The sequence below is a fragment of the Panthera uncia genome, assembly GCF_023721935.1.
Source record: "Panthera uncia isolate 11264 chromosome A1 unlocalized genomic scaffold, Puncia_PCG_1.0 HiC_scaffold_16, whole genome shotgun sequence".
NCBI classification, from domain to species: Eukaryota; Metazoa; Chordata; class Mammalia; order Carnivora; family Felidae; genus Panthera; species Panthera uncia.
In genome coordinates this window covers 75,911,422-75,925,016 of record NW_026057576.1, presented here as the reverse complement: position 1 = coordinate 75,925,016, position 13,595 = coordinate 75,911,422, and the positions used below count along the sequence as shown (strand labels likewise).

The 13,595-nt window shown below is 42.1% G+C and overlaps 1 protein-coding gene across 1 annotated transcript in view; it reads right to left on the bottom strand.

The window, feature by feature from the left end:
- The window catches only part of MYO16 (myosin XVI), a 458,605-nt gene that overhangs the window by 344,605 nt on the left and 100,405 nt on the right, over positions 1 to 13,595 (bottom strand). The window contains exon 6 of the mRNA XM_049647209.1: positions 10,429 to 10,554. Coding sequence (XP_049503166.1) covers positions 10,429 to 10,554 — 126 coding nt within the window. The remainder of the gene's footprint in view (positions 1 to 10,428; positions 10,555 to 13,595) is intronic.

The following is a 13,595-nucleotide window of genomic DNA, read 5'->3' as shown; positions in this document are numbered from 1 at the left end:
TCCTCTTAGCACTCTCATTAAAAAATTAATTAGATTTTAAATAGTCTGCTCATTGTTCGCTTTCCCAAAGCCAATTCAAAAATCAGTGTTTGGTTTTCCAGGACACAAATTACATCAATAACATTTAAATTACGTTACAGTAGAGAGATTACATTTAGAAGTTTATTTTTACTTCCAAGTACACAGTTTACTAAAGAAAGAATCTCTTGAAATCTGAAAGATAAAATACATACAGCAGATGCCCAGGACATTAAAATATGTACAGAAGAGAGTTTGGTTATATTAAAGATCAGAGAGATTTGCTTGCGTTTAAACCAAATGGAAGGGGAAAAGGAGAAGAAAGACGAAGAGCAGGAGAGAGGGAAGGACAAAGGAAGAAAAGGAAGGAGAAAAGACAGAAGAAAAAGGGAAAAAACCCAAAATTTAGCTAAGATTGCCTTTGGTTTCCACAAATCTGAAAAAACAGTTAATAAACCTAAAAGCTTTCATATCTCTGCAAAAACGTCAGACCATCACAGAGTCTAACAATTAACTTCACATTTCTAAATTCAATTCACGGCTTCCAGAACTCCAGAGAGAAACTTGTGCAATCTCTCAGCAAACCACTCCTCATCCCCAGCTTCAACTAGAACTACAGAAAGCATTTAAGAAATCAAAGCAAAACGCTTCCTACATAAAAATCTGCAACAATAAAAGTAACTCCATTTTATTTCGGGCCCATAAAAATAAGCATTCGTGTGTGGAAGGAGGAAGCTTTTCTCATTCGGGAAATTCCTTTATTTTTTTAGAGATGGTATTTCCCATGCACTTCCAATTAGAAATCAGGGAAGCACATCACAGAACTAAATTAAACAGGCCAGTGCTAATTTCAATTACTCTCCTCCAAAACATTTGTTGTATCCTCACAAAAGATCTTTAGGTAAATTGCTTCATGTGTGAATAGGTCGAGCGTGCAACCCAATAAGAATTCATCTACACTAGTACAAGACCGTTATAATCACCAAAGGCACCGGAGGATAAGGTGACTGTGCGTGTATTGGGGTGGGGTGGGGGGTGAGTGTGTAAAAGGAGACTATAATGGCTAATAGAAAATACACATTTAAGCTGAGATTTAAATCCATCCAAGATTCACTGGATATGGACTTCATTCGTTGGAGAGTTGTCCTTCGGATTGGATGAATTTAGGAAAATTAATTGCTTGATGGTCATTTAAATTCCCTCTTTGAAGAGTCAAACAGTAGCAATCAGTGGCTATAGCTGGTTTCTGTCTGAGATGCTAAAAGGGATCGTTTCACAACCTAAGGAGAAGACACTGAAACCTTAAAGGTCCGGAACGCACAGTGTGTGCCTCCTACCTCACTGGTGTCTGCTCTACACTGTAATGAGCCACTGCCTCCCACTCAGAACCCCCTGGAGGATTTCAGATCCAACAAACAAAACCAGTTAATAAATGGTTGCCCCCTGCCCCCCGCCATGTGTGGTCCCGCTACGATTTCACATGAAGCACAGATCCTGTGTCCGTCCTTCAGAACACAAGCTCTCCAACTGCTCCAGTTATCTGCGCATCCTTCCTGAGTGGGTCCCTTCTCCCCCCATGTGGCAGCCTCCTTGCCCCATGACCTTCCTGGTCCTGCTCCTTGATTAATGCCTATGCTACCCCACAGGTGTTGCCCATGCCATCTGCCCCTGGCTGGACTCCCTTTGCCCATGCGCTGTTTTCCTGGGGTGCCCATCACAGACGTGTGCGCCCGGTCCCTGCTGCCCCCAGGGCGTCCCTCCCGCAGCCCGCTGCCCAGGTGCATGCACAGAGGGCTGGAAGGACAAGCACCTGCCACCTGAGGACCATTGCGGGCCCCCTCATTTGTGGGCGGAACTGCGCGTTCCGGGTCAGGCCCTGTGCTGATGAGAAACATCGCTGTCTGCCCACCCCGTTGGCACGCATTAGGCATCGGAGGGCAGTGGGGACAGATGCAACCCGCCATGGTAAGTGACATGGTTCAGAGATACAGGTGCCACAGCCAATGCAGCTACTGAAGCATCATCTCCTCATGGTCTACCATGTCAGTAAGATAGAACCACTTAACAATCTCAGGAAAAGCAAAGAACATGAGAGGATGCACATGGTGGCATGTTCCAGAAACTGGAAGTGGTTGGGTATGGTCACCTGTTCCAACCTGGTGGGGAAGGCTGGGGAATGAAGCCGGAGAACAAAGCGGACTCCCAGGCATAGGGGCTTGCAAAGTGCACTGTGGAGTGGTGTTTCCTGTCCGGGCACAGCAAAGGATGCTATGTGCTGACACTGGATGATACCTGCGTTGACAAGGCTTACATGTGCAGAAGGGGTGGGACAGTGCTGGTGGCCTGGTGGGCCAGACCCCGTGTAAGGATACTGCTCCTGGACAGGGTGGGGGCAGCGGTTACATCTCACATAGCCTCACACCATTCCCAGGTGGGAACTCATGGACTCGGGTTTATTAGGCACCAGAGACGGGGGCGGGGGGAGGAAGGATGATGCCCAGTTTTGTGGTCAATAAATGATGACCCATAGAGAGAGCAACTCATTGGGGCTGGAGAAAGGAGCTGATGATTCCCTTCCCATATGAGTGGAGGTGGAGGGCAGGTTGGTAGAGATTACCCAGTGGGCACTGGTCCTTGGGGGGTGTGCACAGTGAGAGGGAAACAAGGCAGTTTGGGGAGCCATAGACTGGTAGAGCACTGGGAGCTTCAGGTGAGGAGATTCCCTAAAGACGTATAAACATGTCTTTATATAGCCTGCACGGAGCACTGAGCCTGTCAATACTGAGTGCTCAGAGGGGTGGGAGGAAAACCAGGGAGTGACTTTATGTTTTCCCACAGCAAAGAAGAAATATCTGAAAAACAAACACAACAAAAACAAAACTCTCTGAGAATATCTTAATTCTTATGAACCTGGGAAAAAATGTTTCTGGCAATACAAATGACTCCTTTGAACATCAATATACACAGGCTGTGTGATACAAAGTACTTTGGAAGGGAAGGATATTTAGGATGTAGCATTTGTGCGGTTACTTTCTGATGATTTGCTGTAGCATCACCAATCCTACTGTGGGCACTAAAAATACATCAAGGCTAGAATCAAATTTTACTTTATGTACGACTCGTAAAAGAACTATAAAACCAAAAGACATCAGTCACATAAACGATTCAGTTCCCAGTTTTAGACAAGAACAAGCCATCTCTTTTTTTCTCACTGGAAAGTTCATATAAAGGGGAGTTTTAAAATATATATGCCATCCCAGGGGTGCCTGGGTGGCTCAGTCGGTTAAGCATCCGACTTCGGCTCAGGTCGTGATCTCACACTGTGAGTTCGAGCCCCACATCGGGCTCTGTGCTGACAGCTCGGAGCCTGGAGCCTGCTTCAGATTCTGTGTCTCCCTCTCTCTGACCCTCCCCCATTCACACTCTTTCTCTGTCTCAAAAGGAAATAAACATTAAAAATTTTTTTTTAAATATATTCCATCCCAGTATAAATTTCAATAAGAAAAACTGTTACAAATTATGAGTTACCTTCTCCATAAAGGTATTTATATTTGTAAGGTATTTATAAGAAAGTGAAAGTGCTATGAATGTCTCTAAAAATGCCATCAGTCTTTAAAAATGTTAGCATTTCTAAAGCTTTTTTCTTTTCCTGAATGGAGATATATTTACAGTAAATTCCTTTAGAGTTCTAAATCTCCCATACACATAACTTGATATTCAAATAAAACCTATTTCTAAAATATTATCTCCAAAATGAATATTAAGTGGTATTTTTACAGATGAACACATTTTAAATATAATCCTCTATATTGTACGGTATTTTCCTGACAAAATAAAAGAAACACAATTTATCCAAAATCTATTAATATAAATCTCTTAGTTGTTGTTTTTTTTTTTTCCCCTCTGGTCTGAATCAAGGCACACATTTTGGTTTTGATGTCATGCATTCTAACAGAAAAGCCCCCCTCTGCCTCTGAGTGTTAGTGCTTTGCTTCAAGTTCTTGGTTGATTGATCTCTTTTTCAATTCCTTGGGTTAGTCTGCTGGACACAGAGATAGCATGGAGGGCAAGCAAAAGTCTTCACTGCTTGGAGCTTACATTTGGGTGGAGACCCCACCTGGATAGGTATAAGGGAGCAAAATGGAAAAGCCACCTAGGATCTTTAGATCTATCCTTGGTGCTGAAATGTGTAAGGGTTTAGAAAATAGTGAATTAATGACTAGTCATTTTCTAGAGAAGCTGAGGATAAATGTCACATTACTTTTTAAACCTGCCTCATTTGAAGACTATAACTGGGCAATTCTGGAAACCTTTGTGTCGGATGTTTGTCTGTACAAATTTAGCAACTGAATCAATTGACTAGGACACACCCCAAGTGCTGTCTCATGCATTTGCCTCTGCCATTCCCAAGAATCTCCTGAGCTACAGAAAAATCCCCGTTTTAACTGAGGTTGATGGTTCCCATTGATTGAAGACCTTGGGGCCAGACTCTATGGAAGAAAAATTAGTGAGGCTTTTTATGTTCACACAGCCAGTGAGTGGTTGAGCTGGGTTCAGAGCCAGGGAGGAGGCCAGGGGAGTCCTCAGATCAAAACTGGCTTAATCGCTTGGATGGGAAGAATGAAATATAGGTGCTTGTGCGGGGAAGTGTCCAGGAAATACAGGCAAGAACAAAAAACATATACATCTTTTTTTTAAAAGTTGGGGTCAAATATTTTTCAGCTGGTTTTGAAAGAATAAATTGAGCAATTGGAAACTGTTTCTCCATTCATTTATCACTAGTAAATGATGAGTGTTGGGAAAATCACTGGGGCACCAGAGAAGTAGGAATAAAAACATCAAGCTGAATTACTCTGCATCTTGCAAAGGAAATGTAGCTTTGAATCATATTTCCCACATTAAGTTCATAACTGTTTCTCTAGGCTGAAAACAAAGACTCAGAAAACCCAAAGTTTGACAAATTGTTCAAATATGGCAGATAATGGGGTGAGAGTACTAATACCCATGAACTCTCCCTGCCTTATTCGCCAGCCATCCCGTTATCTTACAGCTTGCGTGTGACAGGAATCACTGGCAAGCTTTATGAAGGCAGCGGTAATTGTGCCAGGCTCGTGTTTCTTAAATCACCAAGGCACACAAGGTATCATGCTATGTATCTTATACCGAACATATGTATATAGGTTAATCATTATTTTGTATATATGTTGATATATACCAAATGGTATATCTGTTAGCCATTATTTCTTTCTGTTAAAGGTAACTGTGTAAATTAACATTTAAAAGAATCTACTTTCAATTACTAAAACCAAATGCCAATCTGTTTACCATATAGCCAACCTGTTTTATCAGCTTAATATATTCACTAGTCTTGTATCAAGGTTATAGAAAACATGTCTTTCTCCATGATACAAATTTTATCTGACTCTTATCCTGTTTTTTTTTTAATTTTTTTTAACGCTTATTTATTTTTGAGACAGAGAGAGACAGAGCATGAACAGGGGAGGGGCAGAGAGAGAGGGAGACACAGAATCTGAAACGGGCTCCAGGCTCTGAGCTGTCAGCACAGAGCCCGACGCTGGGCTTGAACTCACGGACCGTGAAATCATGACCTGAGCCGAAGTCGGATGCTTAACTGACTGAGCCACCCAGGCGCCCCTCTTATCCTGTTTTTTACCACCTTATCATCAAATAGAGCTTAATTGTAGGCCCTTTAAAAATGTAGTTTCTTGGGGTGCCTGGGTGGCTCAGTTGGTTAAGCGACCGACTCTTGATTTCAGCTCAGGTCATGATCTCACAGTTCGTGAGTTCAAGCCCCACATTGGGCTCTGTGCTGAGAGCACAGAGCTTGCTTGGGATTCTCTCTCTCTCTCCTTCTCTGCCCCTCTGCTCATGCTCTCTCTCTCTCTCTCTCTCTCAAAATAAAGAAATAAACTTTTAAAAAAAATGTAGTTTCTTGGGGGGTGCCTAGGTGGCTCAGTCGGTTGGGCGTCCGACTTCGGCTCAGGTCATGATCTCACAGTCCGTGAGTTCGAGTCCCACATCAGTCTCTGGGCTGACAGCTCGGAGCCTGGAGCCTGCTTCAGATTCTGTGTCTCCCTCTCTCTCTGCCCCTCCCCTGCTCATGCTCTGTCTCTCTCTCAAAATTAAATAAGCACATTAAAAATTTTTTTTAAAAAAAGGAGTTTCTTGGGCAGAACTTCCCCTTTCTGCAGTGGAGGGTTTCCCATGAACCCCTGAAATGTCAGTTCCTTATTTTCATACAAACTCTTGGCCTCTGAAATTGCAGGCCCATAACTGAGAAAAGTATCAGGAGCTACATCTGATCGCCTGAGGGATATAATTTCTGAAAGCTACGCATTCTTTCTGCCTTAATCATATAGCTTCCAGGAAGTGGAACAGAAATGTCTAGATGTTCTTACCAAATAGATCTTGGAGTCAGAAATTGGTCACATTGAGACATACTCAACATGTAGAACCAAAGATCCCCACAGACACCTTATAATGGAAGTTATACAAATGCACCTTCATTTCTCTTCTGCCCACAGATGGGTTTCATGTGAAAACAATCATAAATTAACTTCTTCATCGCTTTAAAACATACCAACTTAGGGGCACCTGGGTGGCTCAGTCGGTTAAGCGCTTGATGCCTGGTTTCAGCTCCGGTCGTGGTCTCACAGTTCCATGAATTCAAGCCCCACATCAGGCTTCCTGCGGACACTGTGGAGCCTGCCTGGGATTCTCTCTCTGTTTCTTTCTCTCTCACTGCCCCTCCCACTCTCTCTCTTTCTCTCTCTCACTCAAAATCAATAAACTTTAAAAAAAGAATTAAAAAAAGATTAAAAAAAATACCAACTTAGCCTGGTTTCTTCCACATCCTCCCTCCCAATTACAATAACCCCTGGGAGGGGCACCTGGGTGGCCCAGTCAGTTGAGCATCCGACTCTTGATTTAGGCTCACATCATGATCTCACAATTCATGGGGGCTCCGTGCTGACAGTGTGGAGTATGCTTGGGATTCTCTCTCTCCCTCTCTCTCTCTCTCTCTCTCTCTCTCTCTCTAAGATAAATAAACATTAAAAAATTAAAAAAAAAATAACCCCTGGAAATAACAAGCAACCCAGGAAGAGGTCTGAATAGGCAAGGAGACAGGGAAACTGGCTCAGGGCCTGCGGAAGGGAAGAATCCCAGGTAACCGAAGGCTAGCCCAGACCCAGTGTTTCCCAGCCCGACTTAGGGACAGAGAGGGGCCTGGGTAGATGCATCCCTCCCACATTCCAACTGTGTCGCTCCAGCAATGGCAGGTGAGTCCAGAATCATGATCTGCTAACATGTAGTGCCAGATCAAGCACTTTTTCTTCCAACCTGCTGAGATTCCCCTCCCCAACGAGAGGCAAACACAGCTGGGAGGGGGTGCCTGCAAGAGGGAGAACGCCCCAACAGGCCCCCAGTCCTGAAAGTCTTTTGTCCCTGTGGACATCCACCTACCTCACCCAGAGACATGGGGTAGCCCGGCTTGGGCTTCCACCCTTTGGGAGAATTAGAAGAAAGCAGTGAGAACACCAGGGGCGTCAGATAAGCCAAGTGGACTAAAATGATAACTCAAGGGGTCTGAAAATGAAACTGTCACTGGAACCACAACCCACTCAAGTAGACCAGGCCTTGCAGGCTGAACTTAAACAGGCTGACTAAAACAGAAGATTTACGTACGACCAAGATTCTCCTAACATAATAGCTGAAGTGTCCAAAATGCAATTAAAAACCCCTCACCATGCCAAGATCAGGACATCACAACTTGAAAGAGACAAGATGATGAATTGGCAACAAGAGCAAGGTGGATGGTGTGGGAACCATCTGATGATGATGGCAAGGCAGCTCTCATAAGAATGCTTCAACAGGCAACTACAAATCCTCTTGAAACAAACTGAAGTCCATCAAAGACACGGAAGTTACAATGAAAAAAAAAAGCCAAATGGAAATCACAGAACCGAGAAATACAATAACAAATAAAATACCCCAACTCCTACCAAATATTTCATTTGACCCGCAATGAAGTAAAACAAAAACCACACACTGGGTTCTGATAAAAACGATTTAAATGTCCAATAACAGAAGAGGTGATGTAGTTAGTCCGAGGCATGTCTTTAAGAAAAAAAACTTGCTAATTGGGCACCTGGGTGGCTCAGTCGGTGAAGCATCTGACTCTTGATTTCAACACAGGTTTCCTGAGATTGAGCCCTGTGCCGACAGCAGGGAGCCTGCTTGGGATTCATTTTCTCTCTCTGTCTCTCTGCCCCTCCCCCACTTGCTCGCTGTCTAAATAAAGAAACTATATGGGGTGCCTGGGTGGCTCAGTCGGTTGAGCGGCTGACTTCGGCTCAGGTCATGATCTCACGGTCCGTGAGTTCGAGCCCCGCGTTGGGCTCTATGCTGACAGCTCGGAGCCTGGAGCCTGTTTCAGATTCTGTGTCTCCCTCTCTCTGACCCTCCCTACTCATGCTCTGTCTCTCTCTGTCTCAAAAATAAATAAACGTTAAAAAAAATTAAAAATAAAGAAACTATAAATAAATAAATAAATACACTTGTTAAATCTAGTCCTATTGCCCCAGAGTACGTTATCCAATAAAAGCAGTTGAAGGAAAACAATTTATTATTCCTTGAAATGATACCTGATCTAAATGCCCAATCAGAAAAGTTGAAAAATTGGGTAAAATGAAAGCCTTAATTCATTAAGTTGTGGTAGCATTCTGTTACATTTTACCAAGCTATCAATCCCTCACTTCTGGATTTAGCTCCTTCCAGAGGGATCCCTGACTACAATAAGCACGAGGGATCCCTGACTACAATAAGCACGTTTTGATAATTCACTGATTACCACTTCTTCAGCTCAGAGCAACAGGTAGTGTTCTAGGAAATAGCACTTGCTTATATGTTTGCTTCTCTACGTTTTACTAAAGACAAAACCTCTCACCCAGCATTTTCCAGTGTGCCGCGGTGCTAGAAATGAAGCACGGGTGTATTCATGGTGTACTGAGGTTATTGATCCCCCAGTGCTCCTATGATCTACAGGGGGATCTAGGGGACCTGGGGCCCCTGGGCCCAATGGCTTCACCATCTACAGCCTTGGGTCCCTTAATCTATCCATTTATTTACACATTCACTTGCTAAAAGCACAGTTTGAAGTACTTAATAAATAGCCTGTTAGAAATATTTATTGAATGAATGAACCTTTTCATACAGGAAATGTTGTCAAAGCAAATGATGTTTTCATTAATTTGAAAGACTTTCCCTAAGCAATGTGCTTTTTCTAAAATGATTGAAATGCAAATGTTTTCCATTATTTCAATAACTGCAGTACTCAAATTTTATGATCGCTATTTTTCATAACCTTTAGGATCCAAGAGACTCAACTTGGTATGAACTTAACTTAAGGGGTGTGACTGTCACCCTAGACCAATGTTTGGGAATCAACAAGTTTAACCTCAACTTCCCTATTTATGTAAAATTGAATTATCTTCCCAAATAGTAGTACTCAGGCTTTCTCTAACACAAAATATGGCGTATTTTATAAATAGATTTTGATATTATTATGAACACTGCTGTCACATTCACCCACATAAGTCATTTAAAAGTCAGTTTGGGGGCGCCTGGGTGGCGCAGTCGGTTAAGCGTCCGACTTCAGCCAGGTCACGATCTCGCGGTCCGTGAGTTCGAGCCCCGCGTCAGGCTCCGGGCTGATGGCTCGGAGCCTGGAGCCTGTTTCCGATTCTGTGTCTCCCTCTCTCTCTGCCCCTCCCCCGTTCATGCTCTGTCTCTCTCTGTCCCAAAAATAAAAATAAAAAACGTTGAAAAAAAAATTAAAAAAAAAAATAAATAAATAAAAGTCAGTTTGCTTCATGATATAATGGTACCTGGTGAGAAAGTAATTTGTGCACTAGTGGCTGAGGTTGTATTAGCTGTAGCCAAAAATCAATTCAAAGAAAAAATATCTGATAATCTTTCTTCATTCATTAAGATGAAATATAATTTATATGAAAAATAAAAACCAAAATGCAAATCTGCTGTACTTCTAACTGTAGAGAACAAATAGAATTTTTAACGACTCATGAAACTGTGAGCTATTAAAAGGACTATGAAATGTTAAGAAAATAACAAGTCCACTCTATGCAAAATGTTTACAATTGTGCATCATTTATCCAACAGTTTTGACTACAACACGCAGAATCCCGAGAATGTATGTTTTATGTATCCTTCCAAAAGACGATGTTTTCTTTGAACCGTAAAACTATTCGTCTCCTAATATGATGCCATTAAAAGTCACATACTTAGCAGACAATTTGAAATGAAAAAATTACATACAAAATGATACATTAATTATAGGTTTTTTCAAAGTAATTTAGGAAATCACTTCACCTGGCCATACTTTGCTGCCAAATGGAGTGGGGTCCAGTACTGATTGTCTACTATATTGAGGTCCCCGCCATGTTCGAGGAGAAGAGACACCACTTCCTTGTAGCCACTGGCACATGCCATATGTAACTGCAATGAAGAAATATTTTGTTATGCCACTTCAAAAAAAAAGCAATGACATCAAAACAATTTATTCAGTGGCTTGAAGAGAGCTAATGAAATACCAGATCCAAAATACCTTTTTAAAAAGAACATACATGCGGTTTTATTTACTTGATATCAGCGGACATCAACCTTCTTTGCAAAAAGGCTTACAGGTGAGTTATTTATTCTTTACCTTCTGATCCGGACAATGTGCGCTTTTTCATATAATTCCCATTTCCCCTTTTAGTGTCGCCTTCTTCTATAATCTGAATACTTTTATTTTTTTTTATTACTTATTTTTGACAGAGACAGAGCACAAGTGGGGGAGGGGCAGAGAGAGAAGGAGACACAGAATCCGAAGCAGGCTTCAGGCTCCGAGCTGTCAGCACAGAGCCCGACGCGGGGCTCAAAGTCACAAACCGTGAGATCATAACCTGAGCCGAAGTCGGACGCCCAACCGACTGAGCCACCCAGGCGCCCCTGAATACTTTTAAATATAAAATACGATCTTTGAACGCTTTAATGCTTCCTGCCCATAAGTCACACTCGCTCTGAAATTCAACCCCTGTACTTGGTGTGACCGGAGGAGATTCGAAGATATAAAGGACAATAGGAAATGTGACGGGATCATTTTAATGCTTATGAGCAGGTAAAAGGGGTGGGGACACCAGAAAGGATGAGTTAATCCTGACAGACCTTAAAATGATGATGCAGCTCTCATCTGAACGTGCTCCCCATTTAGTTTCTGAAAGCAACCTGATTTAGAAATGAAGGCTCAGGAGCCACAATGAGGAGATCAGGGTTTGCAGAAGGATTCAAACTTCCAGATGCGGTAAGTCCTGTTTCCAATGCTGCAGGCTTTATTTATAAGCCAACTATCATCACACTCCAATTTATTCCTTTTTTAAAAATTTTTAAATGTTTATTTATTTTTGAGAAAGAGAGAGAGCACACAAGCAAGGGAGGGCAGAGAGAGAGGGAGATCTAAAGCGGGCTCCATGCTAACCGCCCAGACCCTGATGAGGGGCTTGAACCCATGAACTGTGAGATCATGCCCTGAGCCGAAGTTGGAATAACAAACTGAACCACCCAGGCGCCCCCAATTCTTTTTTCAATGTTTATTTTTATTTTTGAGAGAGATAGCATGAGCAGGGGAGGTGCAGAGAGAGAGAGGGTCAGAGGATCTGAAGCAGGCTCTAAGCTGTCATCACAGAGCCGGACACAGGGCTTGAACTCACAAACTGCGAGATCATGACCTCAGTCAAAGTCAGATGCTCAACTGACTTAAACTGGTCTCAATTTAAATGAGGTTATTAAGTAACCACGTGACTGATTTCCTGAACGTAATATCAAGGAACTATGAGGAAAGGAAAAATAAAAGTAATATAAAAGTAGTAAAAACAGTGAGTTCTTCCTGTTTTTGTAGCATGGGATTTTGTAGCTGTTTTTATTACAAAAACAAAATTACAATAAAGTCAAAAGGACTTATTAAATACACGTACATATATATTAATAAAATCCAGCAAAAACATTTGCTTTTCTCCCTCTGGTCATAGTTATGCTCTTTAATGTACAGTATGTAGTTATATGCTTATTTCTTGTACTTGACTGTACCAAAAGAGCAAATATATCCATCCAATTTAAAGCATGAACATTAAAAGATCACATTTCACATCAATCTTCCCATACTTTATTATATATAGAACTTACCTCATTAATATTCTAGCAAACAGTCCCCCAAATAAAATATCCACAAGTATTTTAGAGAAACATAATTTTATATATTTGTTCTCCAAAAAATATCAATCTTTCACCTGCCCCTAAATTTATTCTACATTATTGAATAATCAGTTAATTCGAAGGTTACTCTGAACTATGTACACTAATATCTGGATCTCAGAAGGTTTTCATTTTTAATACAAAATGAACCAAGAACTATCCATTTGTTGGTCAGCACCTGATACTAACGATGTCAAGTTCACAGGATGAACTGCTTACGAGTAGATTTGCTTTCGACTCAGCAAAACTGGGTTCTGCCATTTCAAACTCAGCCCAGCTCTCAGCCTGTCACGTCAGGCACTGCTCTCAAGGAAAAGACTAGAAGGAAAGTCTTGGCTCACTCGGCAGAAACACTATCCAAAGCATGAGCTCCCAGTGACCTCTCTGGAGACAGACAAATTTAATCCTAGGCAATCTCAAAATGGAAGTAAAAAAACCGTGACTTTGAATACTTTCACACCATCACAAGAGATAACAGAATTTTAAAAATTCATCATAGTAAAATATCAAGAGCTTAGAGCCTTTACCTCAATTCTCCTGGCAACCAAATTCTGAATCCATAAGCAAGCCTACAGACCCTACAGGGACACTCTCATCATTAAGTTAGAGTGTAAAAAATGGCTATTTTCTGAAATGGAAGTTATACCCCTACCTTGCCGCTATTGCTGGAAGCCGTCAGGTGCCAAAATGTGAAAGTGTTTACCACTATGGCGTCTCAGAATACTCCTCTCCCGCTATTATATGGGGTCTTAGGAGGGACACAGAGGTGGTTGTTGTTTCGGTTGACAACTGGCAACAGCCTCTTGGCAGGACGACTGGAAAAGGACGATCTTGGAAAATTATGGCAAGTTGGAAATTACTCTTCTAACAGACTGCTCTTCAGGAAAGCACAGTGCGCCGTCACCTGGAGCATATAATACGCCTGACCAATCGCTAATTACCGGGCATTTCTGTATTTGCCACACTTCCGATCCTATACAAGATTGTTCTGTTGATAATCACTATGTTTGCATCTCTGACCATTTCCTTCTGACACATTCCCAGAAATAGAATTGGAATTCTAAAATAATGAACGTTTTTTCAAGTTATTTCTGTAGGCTGTCACACTGAGTTCCAGAATGTTGGTGCCAACTCACACCCCAACCAGGGCTGTAGGCAGGGACGCAGTTTTCTGTGTGCACAGACCCTGTGTGCATAGATCTGTGTGTGCATAGACCCTATGTGCATAGACCTGTGTGTGTGCAGAC